Source organism: Melospiza melodia, chromosome 1 (genome assembly GCF_035770615.1).
Source record: "Melospiza melodia melodia isolate bMelMel2 chromosome 1, bMelMel2.pri, whole genome shotgun sequence".
Classification (NCBI taxonomy): Eukaryota; Metazoa; Chordata; class Aves; order Passeriformes; family Passerellidae; genus Melospiza; species Melospiza melodia.
In genome coordinates, this window is record NC_086194.1 from 101,572,772 (window position 1) to 101,589,617 (window position 16,846).

Consider the following 16,846-nt stretch of genomic DNA (forward strand, 5'->3'; position numbering starts at 1 on the left):
TTCTGTACTTGCAAAAAATCCTTCACACAACAGGGGACTTTGTTTCTTAAGCCATGAAACAGGAGAAGTTTAATATCAAAGTCACTTTCTCATGGGTTTTCTCTACAAAGAGAGTACAAGTTCATTTCTTTGGTTTATGATTTATGGAGCAAGTATCCCAATTTTTTCTAAGTTATGTTTCAGGTGTAGTCGCATGTAAATTACTTAAAGGAAAGAACAGAACTGAGTGGTAGTATAAAATGTGTCTTCTTTCAAAGGCCTTTCAAGAACAAACTGGAATTTAATTTTTATTAATGATGCCAATCGTCTATCAGTTGTCTATAATGGCAACTTCTGTGCACCTTGGAATCAAGTAAGACATGTGTCTTTGTTCAGATCATAGGTCTAATGACACCTTGCAAATTACTTTACTTTAAGAATTCCCTTAGGATCACATGAAACAAGTGTTCTCCACATTCCAGAATAAAAGTGGGAGATGTTAAAAGAGCCACAATTGTTTTACTAGAGCTGAGAGAGGTTTCTGAGGCATCTGCTTTGTTGCACAAATTAAATGTTAGAAGATGCCCAAACCTTTTGAAGGTTTGTGATAAAATCTAGGTATAGCACTGGTTTTAGTTTTGGAAATACAGAAATCAAAACTTCTGTTAAGGCCTCAGGAAAATAAAAGCTCACTTGGCTTCTGTCTCAAACCTGTACTTCTTTGCTGTTTTGTTAGTTTTCCTCTGCTGCCTACCTGTGATCAGCTGGTATGAACCCTCACCCCAATAAGCTCTCCAGCCTCAGACCCCTTCATCTCTGATTAGAACCTTGTAGACATCAACCTCTCTGCCTTGTATTGTGTCACTCCTCAAATGGAAGCTGATTCTTCCACTGCTGAAAATGCTGTTCATGCTGCTGGCATGCTCACTGCTGCAAACAGATTTATTCTTTGAGCTGTGTGAGAAATGAGGATTATGACAAAAAGCAGTTAGGACAAATCAGGTGTGTGGTCCAACTTCAATAAAAAAAAAATGCCAGGGAGTTGTCATTAATCCTTATTTGTTTCTTGTTATACAGCCCATTATGTATACATGTGGCACAATTTCATTTCTTTTCCTTTCTTCTGTAAGAGAAACAAGTTGACTTCTTGGCTTCATGCTTGTCTCGAGTTCCCCATCTGTGATCATTCTTGTCAAACCAGAATCTAGCCCAAAGTCTGTTTTTGATTGGAAGTGACACTTCTGAAATGAGCCTGACCTTCTTTTTCACCTTCTGTCAGGAGCCTGAAGCTATAACAGCAACATTTCAAGTTATATATCATTAAGAATTAACTGGCACACCTCTTTAGCATGCTTGCTAAATGGCCTATAAATTCTTCTATCTATGTGAAATAGAAGGTTTAAGGCAATAATATTTCAAAAAGCATAAAAAATAAACCTGCCAGATAAGTCTTTTCATGTGGTGAGACCACTGTTTTACCAAGTGTGCTTCATGCTCTACCAAGCCATACCAAGCTAATAAGCCCAGAAACAGAGAAATGGTGGCAGCTCCTGGGTTTAACCAATAACATGAACTTAGGGATGAAAAGGGATGTGATTAGGGATGAAAAGCTGTGTTGCCAATACATTCTTGCTCAGAAGGAATATTATTTCCACTTGTTCTTCCTCGTCTTGCACAAGGTGGTTATGTCAGATGTTGAGTAGCAAGAATCAACTGTCCTGAGCAATTCCTTACAGAGCGTTTTGGAAAGCATTTCTGCTTTCTTGCTTGCCAACACAACATCTTGCCAGATACTCTGTGAGACTCTCAGTGTCATGTATGGCCAATTTGTTTTCAAAGTCAAAACTGCAGGGTTATTAAATATAATTTGTATTGGTCAGTTCCTGGAACATACTGCAAAGCCAATTAGCTTCAGCTTTCTGTGGAGAGGAGAAGGGCATGCAGCTTTAACTCCATCCCCCTTCATTTGGTAAGGGTCTTTTTTTAAGCAAAGAGAAAATATACAAAGTGAATTATTATTTTTTTCTTAGCTAATATTAAGCATATTATTAAAAAGTTAAGTAAAGGCACTGACAATTATTTTAAGAGTGTAATGTACAATGTAAAGTAAAATTTAGATTTATTAGTATCTGGAATTCATTATAATGATTCAATACATTTAAATGTTTTGAAAGCATTTCAAACATCTTTCCTGCAATTGTAAATGTTACATCAAACTGGGAAAGGTACCTTTATTTATTCTGTTCTCTCTCCCACCATTCTACTCTAGTCTCTGTGTCAGTTAACACCTGCATTTATATTCACCACCTTTATTTAGGCCTGGATATCTAAACTGAAGTTTGATTTGATGTAAACAGTGGTATTCCTGCCTGCTTAGTACCAGCTGCATGGATTCTGAAATCAAGCTCTGTGACTTCGTTGTATTTTTTTGTTGCTGAATTTCTGGTTTCTACTCTTTGTTTAGCATTGGCCAATTCACGTCTTGGACAAAGCTGTCCAAAAGAGGTTATTGGAGTGACATGTCTAGGGAGAGCTGGCAGAGACTGTCACAGCCACTAAGACATGCAGGATGAGATATCAGTGTCTTCTTAAGTGGCCTTTTAATTTAAAAGTCTTTGTTATTTCAGAGATGGTTTTAGTAAGCACTGTGAATTGCTCATGTGAATTTTGTCACTGCTGCTTCAAGGGACATAGCTACAGTGTAATCATACCATCCCAAACGTCTGGGATCATTGGAGAGAGGTCTAGATGGTTTTAGACATTGCTGGGTTTGTTGCTTTTTTTTCCCTAGATTTTTTCAGTAGTGGTATTTCGTACAGACTGGGGTAAAGGAAGTATTCATATGTAACAGATTCAAATCGAGCACCGTTTCTTTGTTACCACAGGAAAACCAATGGTCATGTGATACCAATTTAAAAGCAAACCCCAACAATTTGAGGTTGTTAGTACAAACCCTAAAATCTGCAGAATATACTTCTCTTGCTGAGCTGCAGCCTTCCCAGGTATTTAGTACAATTGCACTATAAATTTGGATTTACTTTCATTAAAATGAGAATGTGGTGGTAGATAATCTATTGTGCAGCACAGGAAAGCATCTCGATAAGTGATCTTTTTCTCCTCTCAAAGTTCCAATTATGAAAATTTGGAAATTTTATTGGAGTACTCTTACTATCAAAATTCTGTTGTTCTTAAAAGATCTTGATATCTGGCTTTTTATTTTTCTAGACTTTATTCTTTTTTTGCATCAGTTTCAGGAAATGAGAGATTTGTATCTCACCCACGTAACAAGCTTCAACCACAATATATGTGGGTAATTTCAGCTGAAGGAGGGAAGCCTGGAAGGAATATTTGTTTATGACTTTTTTTTTTCTTCCTTGGTATAAGCTAGGAAGAGTAATTGCATGTTTTTTCTATTTCAGAGGCTCCTACTGCAGCCTCAGTCTATTTCAGATAGACCTTCCTGATCATTCCTGATGGGCAGCAACAGTACAGTAACTCTTCCAGTAATTTACTGGGTAGAAGTGTTTACTGGGTGAGGATGCTGCCACAGCTCATTAATATTTAGCAATGCAAACTGCAAAGCAACTTTTGCCATGCCTTAGCCACTATTTTAGATATGGACTCTAATACCACTCAGGGAAAAATATCCTTTTCTTTGCTCAGGCAGCTGATGTTTGTGAAATACAAAATAAATGAATGAAGATATCAGGCAAATCTCTTTTGCAATAGGCTCTTTGCTTACCCCTGTCAGTTCTGTGTGTGCTGCAGCAGTTGGGCTGCACAGCTTCTGTGTGTGCTGCACAGTTGGGCTCAGCTACACAGAAGCCACCAGAAGCCACCAAGCCCTCCAGTGAAGAGGCTGCCACAGACACAGCAGCCACAGGTGTCGTGGTTTAACCCCAGTCAGCAGCCAAACCCACACAGCCTCACCCAGTGGGAGGGGGTGAAAAACAGTGAAAGTGAGAAAATGTGTGGGTTGAGGTAAAAGCAGTTTAATGGGGAAAGCAAAAGCCCCACAGGGAAGCAAAGCAAAGGGAGGAATTCATTCACCACTTCCCATGGGCAAGCATAAATGTTTCCCATCTTCAGCCATCCCCAGGAAAGCAGGGCTCCACAATGCATAACAGTGATTTGGGTAAACAAACCACATGTGAATGTCCTCCCTTCCTTCTTCTTCCTCATAGCTTTATATTCTGAGCATGACACCATGTGGTATGGAATGTCCCTTGGTCAGCTGGAGTCAGCTGTCCTGACTGTATTCCCTCCCAGCTCTGTGCATCCCCATTCTCCTCGCTGGTGGCATGGGATGAGGAGCAGAAAAGGCTGTGTTACTCAGTGCGAGTGTCAGTGCTACTCAGCTGCGGCTAAAACATCCCTGGGTTATCAACACTGTTTCCAGCACAAATTGAAAACATGGCTCCATACCAACTACTGTGCAGGTAATTACCCAGGCAAGAGCAGCACAGCGTGGTGAGCAGTGCCACCCTCCCTGTGCCGCCCCTCAGCTGCTCGCTCTGGGCGCACACACCACATGTGGAGAGCACTGCAGGACATTTTCCAGGGTGACTGAATTTCCTGTGCTTTCCCTGCGCATGCATGTGTGGTACCAAAGATTTTCATCATTATTACATGGGCTCTAAGGCATCGCAGCATCTTGGGAAAAAGGGTCTTCCCTCTCAGTTGGTGATAAATTAATGTAATCATGCTGAAAGTGAGTTGCAAGGAGGGCAGGGAAATGCAGTAATTTGTTTCTTTTTTTTTTTTTTTTATGTTTTCTCATTACTGGGCAGAATGGCAAAACAACATTAAATATTAATTTATCTGCTAGATCATTTCCAGTGCTTTATATGTACCAGCACAGCATGAACATGTATATGGAGCTCTGTTTATATCAGCTGATTTTCAGTAGTCCTTGGGATCATACAAGTGTAAATAGCTGAGCATAAAAAAAACTCATACCCCCACAGAGGTATACCCCCTCATATGGGTAGATCTGGTATATTTGATGCATTTCATGTGCTTTGTCCTTGAAATAATATACCCTGTACAAACACTCTTTAGTTGCATAATGCATAATTCGTGCAAGTTGGAATGAGACAAGTGAAGACTTGAACTGGTCCCCTTGGACATCACAAGTCATTCATTAGTGATCTTACTAAGGTTCAAAACCTAAACCTGGGGTGAAGTCAGATTTGACCTGTAAGATATGTCTCTCATTTGTTTTCAAAAAAATCTGACAGTGTGAATGATTGAATTCTGAGAGTTAAAATAAGAAGCAGGCTTTAATGTATTTTTTATGAGCTGAAAAGAACTCATTTCTAGCAAGGCTGGTGATTTATAAGGAGGAAGAAGAAGAATTGAATCACATGCACTGAAAACAATCTATTGGTTTAAAGGCAGAAATGCATTAAAAATTTCAAAGGCACAGCCCCATAATAGTGTCATTTGAAGGCATTGTTTCTCCAGAAGGCATTTGTCCTCTACTTTCTCAACCACCACTGGGCATTGCTATGCCAGTTCTTTTGAACTATGATAACATTTGTCCAGCATAGTGAGTTTCACACCTGAGCTGCTTTCTGGTAACTGCTCATGTGTATGAAATGGTTCCTCTAGCTTTCCACTTAGGTGTTTGTTCTGATTTAATTTAGAAAAGAATAGCAGGTTTCATTCCTAAAGACATTAATCACACAAAACCTTGAAATTGTGTTAGTTGTTATTAGGGAACACTTGATTGATTGTTCCTTAAAATATATGTATTTTATTTTTAACGTTATTGTAAATAAAATGATGGTTGATACTTTCTGAAAACAAGAGGTTCTAGGTCTTTCCCAGTGCAAGGATTATTGTACGCTCACAATAAACCTAGTTAAATTAACTGTTGCAGATTTAAAACCGGAGTTAATTTGACTTATGCTATCAGTTTAGTGGATATTAATGTTATGGTACAGATTTTCTGTTTATTTAGGCACAGTAACCTCTCACAGTAACCCAAGGTACTAAAAGTTTACTGTTTATTCTGTTACACAATGTCGACATGTCAGAAGTGTTAGAAAAGGTATTTCTTAAAAAGTTCAGACTTGTTTCTAACAGTTGCATTAGTGCCATGAGTTATTAAAATCTATTTATCTGTACAAAACAAAACAAAATATACAATAAATATATAAGTAGATTTCCATTTAAATTTTTATTGAAAGTGCATTCCACATCTTACTTTTGTTTAAAAGGCAAAAAGAAAGTCTGTGTATTTTCCTTTGAGATGTTCCGTATGTAGGTGCAAGTGTTGTGTGCTCCACTGGAGAGGAGAACCCCTGTCCTCCTGGAATATAGTTATTTCTGGTAAGAGTGGGTTTTTGCAATAACCTACCATTTGTTCAGGTTAAATATCGCACATTTTGGATATCAGACTTGGGTTGTTTTTCATGGCAATACTCTGCATGTGATGAGAGGAACAGCATGTTTTGTGAGGGCTGATTCTGCCGGTTGCATTGGAGTCTCAGACCACACAGCTGGCTGGCTGGTACCTCCTGCACTCTCATTGTGAGAAGCCAGAAGTTGTGCCATTGAAGAAGACTTGTCACACTTGTGCCTTTCATGGCACAGAGGGCTCATGGCCTTGAATGATTTCGTTTTTCATAGTAGCATTTTGTGCTGTTTCTCTTCTCATGGGAAGACAGACAATGTGGAGAACTGAGACGGATGTGAAAAGAAAATCTCTTCTCCCCATGCAAGTTCTAGATTTGCCTCTTATGATAATGTTCATTTGCCTTCTGTTCCCACACAAACACAAAAAATATACATACATTGAAAAGTGTTTTTGTTTTTTCAGCTAGCTAAAACATTGGGATTTCTGCCAATCTGATAGTTCGTCTGTATGGAATGCTGAGTAGGAAATTTGGTTCCTCCATGAACAATCACATGATGTGCAAAAATTGAGAACATCTGTTTATGGGCAGATGCCTTCACAGATGTTATAGTTGCATCTGAGGCAATTCTCAAATGTATTTCACTGTTCCTTGCTGACAATCTGATTTATGCTTTCCAACAGTGGGATGGCGTAGGACCTCTCCCAGACTGTGCAGAACCACCCAAAGGAATCCAGATGCTGTGGCACCCTTCAATAGTCAAACCCTACCTCACACTTCTTTCTGAGTGCTCAAATCCAGACACGCTGGAGGGGGCAGCGGGGGCACTGCAGAACTTGGCTGCTGGGAGTTGGAAGGTAGGAATATTAACCCAATACGTGTTTCCTCTTCAGTTCTGTACCTGCAGCCGACAGCAGGCTGGTGATATAAATGTATCTAATTGCTTCGGGTAGTGGAATAACCTTCTGTTCTCATAGAACTATCTGAAGTCAAATCTGAGATAGTATTTCAAGTCCTAGGTACTCGTATCATAGCAAATGTCAGCGTACAGCAGCAAAGATCACATCGGCCAAGTCAAGTATGAAAAATTGCCACTGAAAACCAATATCCAAATATGGAGAATAAGGAGAAGCAATTCTTTATGAACCTGGGTGACAGAGCCATGAAAAATGAGCCAAAAATGCCACGATTGACAATCAAATGAATCCATATTGTTTTGTCACTGCAGAAACTGGTTGGCATTCTGTCCCTTAGGAGAAGTCAGGGCAGGGCAGAGCAAGATATAAATGATGTGACAGCAAGTAATCTTAGCATCTCCTTTTTTTAAAAATAAGGCATTATTAAAATACATTCATAATATGATTAATTATATGCAATGAGTGAGGAAACGTGCAATCAAGGCACTCTGTTCCAGCTAATCCTACTTTTCAATTGTATTCAAAAGCACCATTTTTCTTTTGCGTATTATTTGCAGTATGTCCAGTGAAAAATTTAAGAAAATGCTTTCAAATTTAGAACAGATCAGTAAAATTCAACATTGAACTTTGCTTACTTTTTAGGGCAACTTTCCTGGTGGTAAACTGGTTTAATTGGCTGAAAGTACTAACTGTGTTATCCTATGGTGTAACTATAATGCATTGATTTTAAATTAACTCTCAGCAGGAATTTTTCTCGTTTGCAATGAAAACAGTCATGTACAGGGAAATGCACTGATCAAAGTTATGTCTCAAAAGGTATCCTGTTGGGTTTTAAGCAGTTGGGCATTCGTATGTGATATGTAAATACCAATTTAATTAGGCATTCATTTTGAAATATTAGCACTGGCACTAAGAAGTTGTTTTCTTTTTCACATAAAGTTTTATTGGAAGTTGGGTTGGCACACTCAATACCTCTTCCAAGACATATTATGCTTTTGGGTTTTTTTTTATAATGGTGTTCCACCAGATTTATAATATGTCATTGACTGTTGCATTCAATGGCATGTAAAATGATTTAACAAAGTATCTGTTCAGTGATTTTTGTCCTGTGTAGCACTGTGCCTGAAAATCATTATGGTTTTATTATTCTCATGTTTTAGACTGCTTCAGATGGTGTAATCCTGGCAGCAAAATGTAATAAATGTGTACTGTCCATCTGGGAATGGGTGTAGTCCTGGTCCAAATGAGAAAACAATGCATGCATGTTTGCCAGGACTAATGGAAGTGCTAAAATCCAAGTGGTGTCCCTTCTCCCATTTCTAATAAATCTGTATACCTGTCATCCCTTAGTTGGCAGAAGTGTACAGTGAGAGGAAGGGAGGCTCTGCAGAGCTCTTTGGCGAGTGCTGGCTTAGAAAAACTGGTTTTGGACTTTAATACTATCTGTGCTGATACCATGGGAAAAGCTGGGTTGTTCTCATATTGCTCTATTTTTCTAAAGATTTACCAATTCTATTACAAGGGATGTGCAGACACAGAATGAATATCCTTAATTTCACATGTCATACTAGCCATTTTTGTGAGGGGAGTAATCCTCTTTGGGGATTACATAAGCATGATGTTTCCACCTTTTGACCTCTCCTTTCCGCTGCTGCAGTCCAGATATAAAATTACTGAAATAAAAGATAGAAAACTCTTAAAAGAAGAGGTTATTCCTAAGGGAGATTTTAATTTTTTTAGTTCCTCCAACAAATGGTAATTGTATAAAGAATGGAATTACATTTTTTTTACTTGAATTCTTTCAAGAACTTTATGATTACTGAAACTTAAAACTGAAAGAGAGAAGAGCAAACTGTATGAAGATAAACAGTGTTGCTATTAATAACAATGGCAATAGCAGTTGTGGGCTTTTTCCAATTAGCATTATTTTAACACCAGAAGAATCACAGACTATATGAAGCACCCAGCCTACCAGGTGTGCTCACACACTACTGAAGATACAGTCTCTTCTGGAAAAAAATACAATGCAATTGATACACTTGCACAGTTCTTTCCTAGCTGTTTCACCCTTTTGGTTCCTCTGGTACAAAGCCGTCTAATCCTCTTGGGTGGCCAGGAGGTAATATTTTTAACACAGGCAGTGCTTAGCCAGTGCTATTACTGAGAGAAAGTGAGCAGATAAAAGGAAGCCTGAGTAATTTTTAAAAAATAAAAAGTTATGTAGGGGATTTAGATAAATGTCTACCACTAGAATTAACAGACGATATGTGTCTAAATCCCCTAGACTGCTTTGGAGAATTTCAGGCACAAAAAGAAAGCAGCAGTATGTAGTTTTCAGGATTAATAGCTCAGAAAGGCTGAAAGTTTTCATTATTTCAGGGTGTATAGTTTCTCAGGGATATATACACATAAAATCAACACATGCACATGATGAAACAGAATCTGTGGGACAATTTTAGGACTGCTTCAGTTGCAGGAATTCCTTCTAAAGCCAAATACTAACATAAAAGAAAAAAGTGGGACTTACTTATATTTACAGACAATTTTTCTATGTCAAATGAAACACTTAGGACTAAAGTCTTGACATATATTACTCATCTGCAAAGTAAAACTTGGGACTTTTTTATAATGACCAATAACATATTTGGTCAGTGCAATTATTACTACACCAAGCACAGTCTGTAACAAACCAGAAAAGGAGCATCTCTGTGGCAAATACATTAAGAGATCCAAATGAAGATTTATCAATACAACAGGATACTGATTTTGAGGTATGAGGAAGAATATTTTCAATGTGAAAATTTAACCTGGCATAATTTATGACTTTGGTGTATATTCTGGTTTTGAAAAAGATTGACAGCTTATATACAAAGCAGAACTTATTTTGGAAGCGACTGTTTCAGATAAACACAGACATTTGTTCATCTCACTGTTCAGCATCAAGATGTCATCACATAAAAAGGACACTGGTATTGGAATCTGAAGGAGAAGAAGCATCTTTGTCATGGAAAATTACATGCATATCCACACAGAGATATCTTTTTTGTTCATGTGCTTACTTGATGCATCCATGAAAAATAGGATTGGCCCTTCTGGAATAATATCTGTAGAGACAGCCAATATGTAAGTCTTTTGGAAAGACTGGACAGAGCATCACATTGCCTAAGGTCCAACTGCTGCCCTGCACAGTGACTTCTGACACCAGCCAGGGTCACTGCATGTCCCTCTATAGTACATTCTATAGCCATAATACCCACTCCAAGCACAGTGCTGCTGCCTGACAGCAGTGGGGCAGTTTGTCAGCCCTGGAGCTGCACCCACCCACCACCTTCTGCTGAGCTCAGCTGCTACATGGGACTGCAAGGGTTACTGTTTTAGAGAAGTCATTGCTTCCCAAAATATTTTATCCCATCAGATCATAACCACAGTAGTTTCATGATATCCTGAACATCCTGCAGGCAGAGGGAGCAACACGTGAAAAGCATGGCCATTGGGTTAGGCTTTGCTTCCTCTCATTGCCTCTCTAAGATTTTTTTTTTAAAGAATGGGCTTTTTGTAATTATACTTGATGTGAACTTGAATATTAAAGCTGCTTAGAAATATGAAATAATAAAACTAGGGAAACACTTTCCTCATCAATCTTAGATGGAGTTTTCCCTGAACAAATAAGGTTTGAGACATGCCTTTGGAAGCAGTGCAAACTCTTTATTTCCCATTAGGTATTAACTTTCACTGGGAGGTCTGTTATTTTTCTTTGCCACTTAATTTGTGTTTAACCAAATTTGTGCAAAAATGTAGAATAAGAAAAAAGGAGACTTTCTGACTCTCCCAGCTGTATTCTGAAGACAATTGCCTGCTTATTAAGAAATCTCTCCCATTATGACTCTTCAAACCAGAAGTTCTTTCTGCAACTTCATATAATTTTTTTTCTTTTAGTGCCTTGGATTGAAAAAAATTACATGGTTTAAAATTACAAGAGTGATCCTGTAAAAGATTATCTTTTTATATGTAGTCTGGCATTAGTACTTCTCCTCAGACGGTAAAAATAAAAGTGGCAAATTCTTTTTAGTTTTCACCTTGGTCAATTGGCTATTAACACATTAAATCTCCTGAGCCTGTAAAAAGTTATATGCAAAATGTCCTCGAGTTAACAATGTCAAGCATCCAAGCACCCTTCTGAATAAAATTACCCTCTCAGGAAGAAAGGAAATATTAGGCTATCTCCTTATTACTGTGTCTTTGTGTGTATCTGACAGCTGAAGTTAGGTTGATGTCAGTTTATCTGCCAGACATTACTGCAATATTGCAAGACCTGTTGCTCTCAACTCATAGAATCACGAAGGAGCTCAGGTTGGCGGGGACCTGTGGAGGTCATCGGGTCCAACCCCTGCTTAGGCCAGGCCACCCGGAGGCAGTTGCCTGGGGCCACGTCCAGATGGTTTTCTGAATGTCTCCAAGACTGGAGACTCTACAGCCTCTCTGGGCAACCTGTGCTTGTGTTCAGACCCCCTCACAAGTGAAGGAGCAATTCCTGCTGTTTTGCAAAAGTCCTGTGTTTCAATTATTGCCCATTGCCTCTGCTCCTACATAACCTTTGCTGTTACATGCGGTTGTAACACAATGTTGTCACCACAAGTGGCATTTCCTTAGTTTAGTCAAACCCTTAAAAATAAAATCTTCATTCATATGATTCTTTAAAAAAAACTACTATCATGACTTAATAGGCAATACCTATCTTTTAAAACCAGGAAACAAGATTTACTTTATTTCTTCTGGCTTACATTGGAACCAATAGCACACCTGCTCTGGGCCTTGCTTAGTCCCTTCTGTGCACTCAGTCTTCTGTCTCAGTTACTTTACAGGCTTTATGAACTCTCTCATCTGCTTTAATGACAGGATGGCCAACTTCCTTGTCCACAGTATTGCTGGTACAGGTCAGGATGCCCTTGGCCTTCTTGGCCACCTGGACACACATTGGATCATGTTCAGCCACTGTCAAGAAGCACCCCCAGGTCCTTTTTCACTGGGCCACTTCCCAGCCACTCTGCCCCCAGCCTGTGGCACTGCCCAGGGGTGTTGTGATCCAAGGGCAAGGAGCATTTGGCACCTCAGCCTTTTCCTCAACCCCTGTCACTGTGTTTCTCCCTGCATCCAATAAAGGATTGAGATTCTCCTTAGCCTTCTTTTTGTTGGTGCTGTATTTATAGAAATTTATATTTTTGTTGTCTTTTACAGCAGTAGCCAGATTAAATTCTAGCTGGGCTTTGGCCCTTCTGATTTTCTCCCTGAAACCTCAGAACATCCATGTAGTCCTCCTGAGCTCCCTTCTTCTGAAGGGGAGGGAAAAACTCGGTTCATTTTTTCCAGAGCTCCAGCTTTGTTCAACCAGGCTGCTGCTTTTCCCCACCAGCTCATCTTTTAACATAGAGGGATGACTTGTTCCTCTCAACAACTGGAACAAGCTTTTATGATTTCCAACTTGAACAACGTCTAGCCTTCCTGGACTTCTTTGCCCTTCAGTACTGTCTCCCAAGGTAAACCAATCTCCCTCACAGACCAGAGTTTGTCCTCTGCAAGTCCAAGGTAGCAGTTCTGCTGAGCCTCCTCCTTTCTTATCCTTTGACTGTAACATGAGGAGCAAGTGCTGCTCTGTTGAGGTCAGTATCAGTCTCAGGAAACTCCAGCGTTCCTTGGCTGGTTCTTTCTAGTGCCTCTCCTTTCTGTTCCATGTTTGATCATACTCAGCAGGGAATGAGGAGCTCTTTGGTCGGACTGCTGAATGTCCCTGCCTTTGATCCCTAACATACAGGTACAATACCCATGTGAATGGTGTTTACGGCACATTGGCCTGATCTCTTGAGATTGGCTAGATGCTATCTTGGTCTTTGTTCCTTACACAAGCAACTGCATTTATTTTGTTAATTCCATGCCAGGGAAATCTAACTCTCATAGGAGCAAGAGCTCCATTAAGTAAATTATTAGATAAGGAAACTGAAAACATAAAAGAGACCATTTTAGGCACAAGGTCAGTGCAGCTGCTTCAAAGAGCAGTATGAGAGAGAGTTTCAAGCTCCTTACCATGCAGACTCTTGAAGATAATAAGTAATTATTTTTTAAAGCAGCAGACATCTAGGTTATCAATCTTCTCTTATCAGGCAAGGACATATTGTGGGTTCTTTGCCAGACTTTTCTGATGACTCTAGTTATTTATGTATTAACCCTTTGAAGTTTCATCAGGCTGTTCCAGGAGAAAGTTTTCTTGGATTACAGTGAAAAGGCTTACTTTCATTTTCTCCAAAACAGTAGTATTATGAATCATTATGTGATGGGATGCAGAAGATCACTTATAACATACTATGTAATCAACAAAGTCAATTTTTAAAATAACCAATGCTTTATTCTGTCAGGAATCCCAATGCTTTGTTCTGTCAGGAATTTTTACCTGGGTAGAAACACCTCATAAATGAGGCAGCATCAATTGTTAAATACATTGCATTGTATAAATACATAAATTGTTAATACATTGGACATGTATTGGCTCTAGAGGACAGAAGACAAAATTGAAGGGACAGGACAATATTTAAAAAGCAAGACCTGCTGCTGCAAACACTTGGATCACAGATATCATAAAGAAATTAGCATGGCCATCTGTATATGGAATGGGAGCACAGTAGTTCATAGTGGCTTCATGTTCAAGGTAATCCCTTACTATAAGCAGTTTTCTTGCCATGAGATGTGTCACTTTTGTCCCAAATCTTTTCTTTTTTAATTATATTAGTTACAATGTTTGGAAAACTGATCATAAAAGTTCTCAGATGATTTTGGAAACTTAATACCAAGAATGATGAGGTGCAAAGGCAGTTACTTATCGGTTTTGCCTTCCTGCTTAAGGTAACATCTGTTAACACTTTCATTTTTCTCTAGTTTATTTACTTAACTTTGTATCTTTACCCACTGGACTTTTTCCTTTCTCTTTAACCTTGACTAAGGTTGTGGAACAAAAGAGTAAGTAGTTAATACTTTACTCTTGTCCCAACACAAAGATGTAGAGAGCTTGCTAGTAGTATACCAGATAGAATCATTTCTGAGAGCAGAACACCACAGTTGGGACAGAAAGTCCTTGGGAAGTCTCTTTCTGCTCTCTTCAGAAACTGCAGAGAGTTAACCAAGATTCCAGAGCTTTGCTCTCCGTCAGGGGATGTGAGTTCTTAGGGATCCCAATAGAGTTTTTTGAGTAAAGTAGATCTGTAATTTTTGAATATAAAAATATTTTCCTTTTTTCCTGATAGGTATATTACATTGAGTCTGATCGGACAGAGAGGAATACTAGTCTTTAATTACTCACTGATCTTCGATTATTTCACATGCAGTTCTCTTTCATGGTCTTCTATTTTACTACTGTTAGCATGGACTCTTTCTAAGCCTTTGATAGCAGACCTCAAGTCTCTCTAATCTTCCTGGTACTCTAGTTTGCTGAGTAATTTAGTTTGCTGTGTCATGCCTGCTCCCCTGATTTAACTTTCATGTTGTGCTTTATGTCGCAGTAGTTCCTTTTAGTATTCAGTAACTCAATAGTCTTTGGGTCACAGTGTTGAACTGTACAGTACAATCCAAATTCTAGTCAAAGCTGAAGTATGGGATGAAATATTCTGCAGACACTTGGGGAGCACTGATGTCAATGGCAGGAAAGTGAATCCATTCAAAATGTCAAGTGTATACAGTTGTTGGTGCTTCTTGCATTTTTAGAGGGGGGATTTGTTTTGGTAGTGTTCTTCTTTCTCATTTTATGATGGAAATTTCTTCATTGTTCAAATTGGTCTCCTGTGTTCCTGCTTCATAGAGAAATAAAGAAAACCATATGAAACACCAAAAGGAGTTAAGTGAATAAGTGCTTTTAAATTCTTCTGAAAAATATAATTGAGTTTTATCTAGAGTAATTACTCTTTTCTTGACTTTCAGCCTAATATAATCTTAAATCCCTAGAGGCATTCACTTGTGCAGATGGTATCTGACAAACAAAAAAATAATTTGCAAGTTTACTCTATTTTTCTACCTAATTACTGTGATGAAAATAAAAAGGAAGCTACTAATGAAAGTGGACATAGAGCTCTACTGTTTACCTTCAAAGGGATGTGTAGTAGTTATGCCCCCCAAATTCCATTATTGGTAAAGTGTATTCATGCACAGACTTTGGCTCCTGTGCTTGTCTCTGATAATTTAGCCTCAATCTGATGCAACAACAATGATTTGATTTTATTTTCTGGCTGCTTGTTCCCACTAAAGTGTTTGCTGTTCCCACAGGGATGGTTTTGCTTTACAAACTGAACAGCTATTTGATCATTGACACTGCCACTGATGTGTGCAGTAACAGGATGATTAAGTGTACTAGCAGAGTGCCTCATTTACTTACTGATAGGCAACAAACCCTTTGTCTCTTTTTCTTTTTTATGATTTTTTCATCTCTTTGCTTTTATGCTTCACTGAGCTCGTATTAGCAATTGACCCACAATGTGGAAATGCAGGCACCACACGATGGCTTTAGGCAAACAGAGGGATCATCAGTGTACACAAGGCTGAATCAATTTCTCCATTCTCTGCAAGAATGAAATAGCCTTTTGAGGCACCTCCATTTGAGCTTTCCTGAAATCCACACAGTGCAGCATAATTGCTTGCAGAGACTTGTCCTAATTGGCAGCTTAAGGAAAGAGGACCAGACAGTTCATACCACTTTCCACATGGAAAGTTCTCCAGAGACCTTTGAAACAATTAAAAGCGTTTCTCTCTTTCTGCCTAAGGTTCATGACTTGAAGCAGCAGATTAAATGATAGCAAATCACACATTGAGGAGTCTGTGAACTTTTCCCAAAGTGGATGACATCCTCTGGAAAAAGACAGCTTGGGAAGGAGAGGAGTACACAGGAGAGAGGAGAGGTTTTGTACCTAACTTTTCTGTCGTACTCCACCCATTGTTCTATATGTATGTGTGCATATGTGCATCTGTAAAAAATTATGTCTGGATCTTTCCCCTGTGAAAGCTTTGGAGCTCTCTTTTTTACTGTTGTAATCAAATTGATTGGTTCATTACAGATCCTGAAGGCTTGCATGTTGTTTATTTAGTAAGGAGGTTTATATTTTCTCTTTTTTTTTCATTCTGAGTTATTTCAGTGTTTCTTCTACAGTGTCTCCTACTCTCTCTCTAGCTTAAAAGCAAAACATTTCCTAATTTGTTCCTCTTAAACTTTTAGGTTGGAATGGATGATAAAAGTGCTACATCCTAAGAAGTCTGTTGTAACCTGGCTTTATAAAATATGTGCTTATGTTTTCTCTTGGTAGGTGGCTAAAAAAAATCAAAGAAAAACTGTTTACTGAGGTTTTAGAATGGAGGTTTTTAAAATATAGTGAATAATCTAAGGGATTATTTTTGATTCTCCCTGGTATTGAACAGATATAGATAAGGTTTTTTTTCTCTCAAAACAAACACCCCCACTGGTTCCACATGCAGCCCATTCTGGAGATGCTACATCTGTGATTTACTTCTGCAATGAACAGCCGCATCTTTCAGAATACTCTCAGCCAGCCTGAACTCTCA

The 16,846-nt window shown here is 38.7% G+C and overlaps 1 protein-coding gene across 4 annotated transcripts in view; it reads left to right on the forward strand.

Moving 5' to 3' along the window:
• CTNND2 (catenin delta 2) overlaps positions 1-16,846 on the forward strand; it is a 640,896-nt gene that overhangs the window by 550,278 nt on the left and 73,772 nt on the right. For all 4 annotated transcript variants that reach the window (XM_063162733.1, XM_063162752.1, XM_063162763.1 and 1 more), the window contains exon 15: positions 7,025-7,198. In XM_063162733.1, the coding sequence (XP_063018803.1) occupies positions 7,025-7,198 (174 nt within the window). The remainder of the gene's footprint in view (positions 1-7,024; positions 7,199-16,846) is intronic.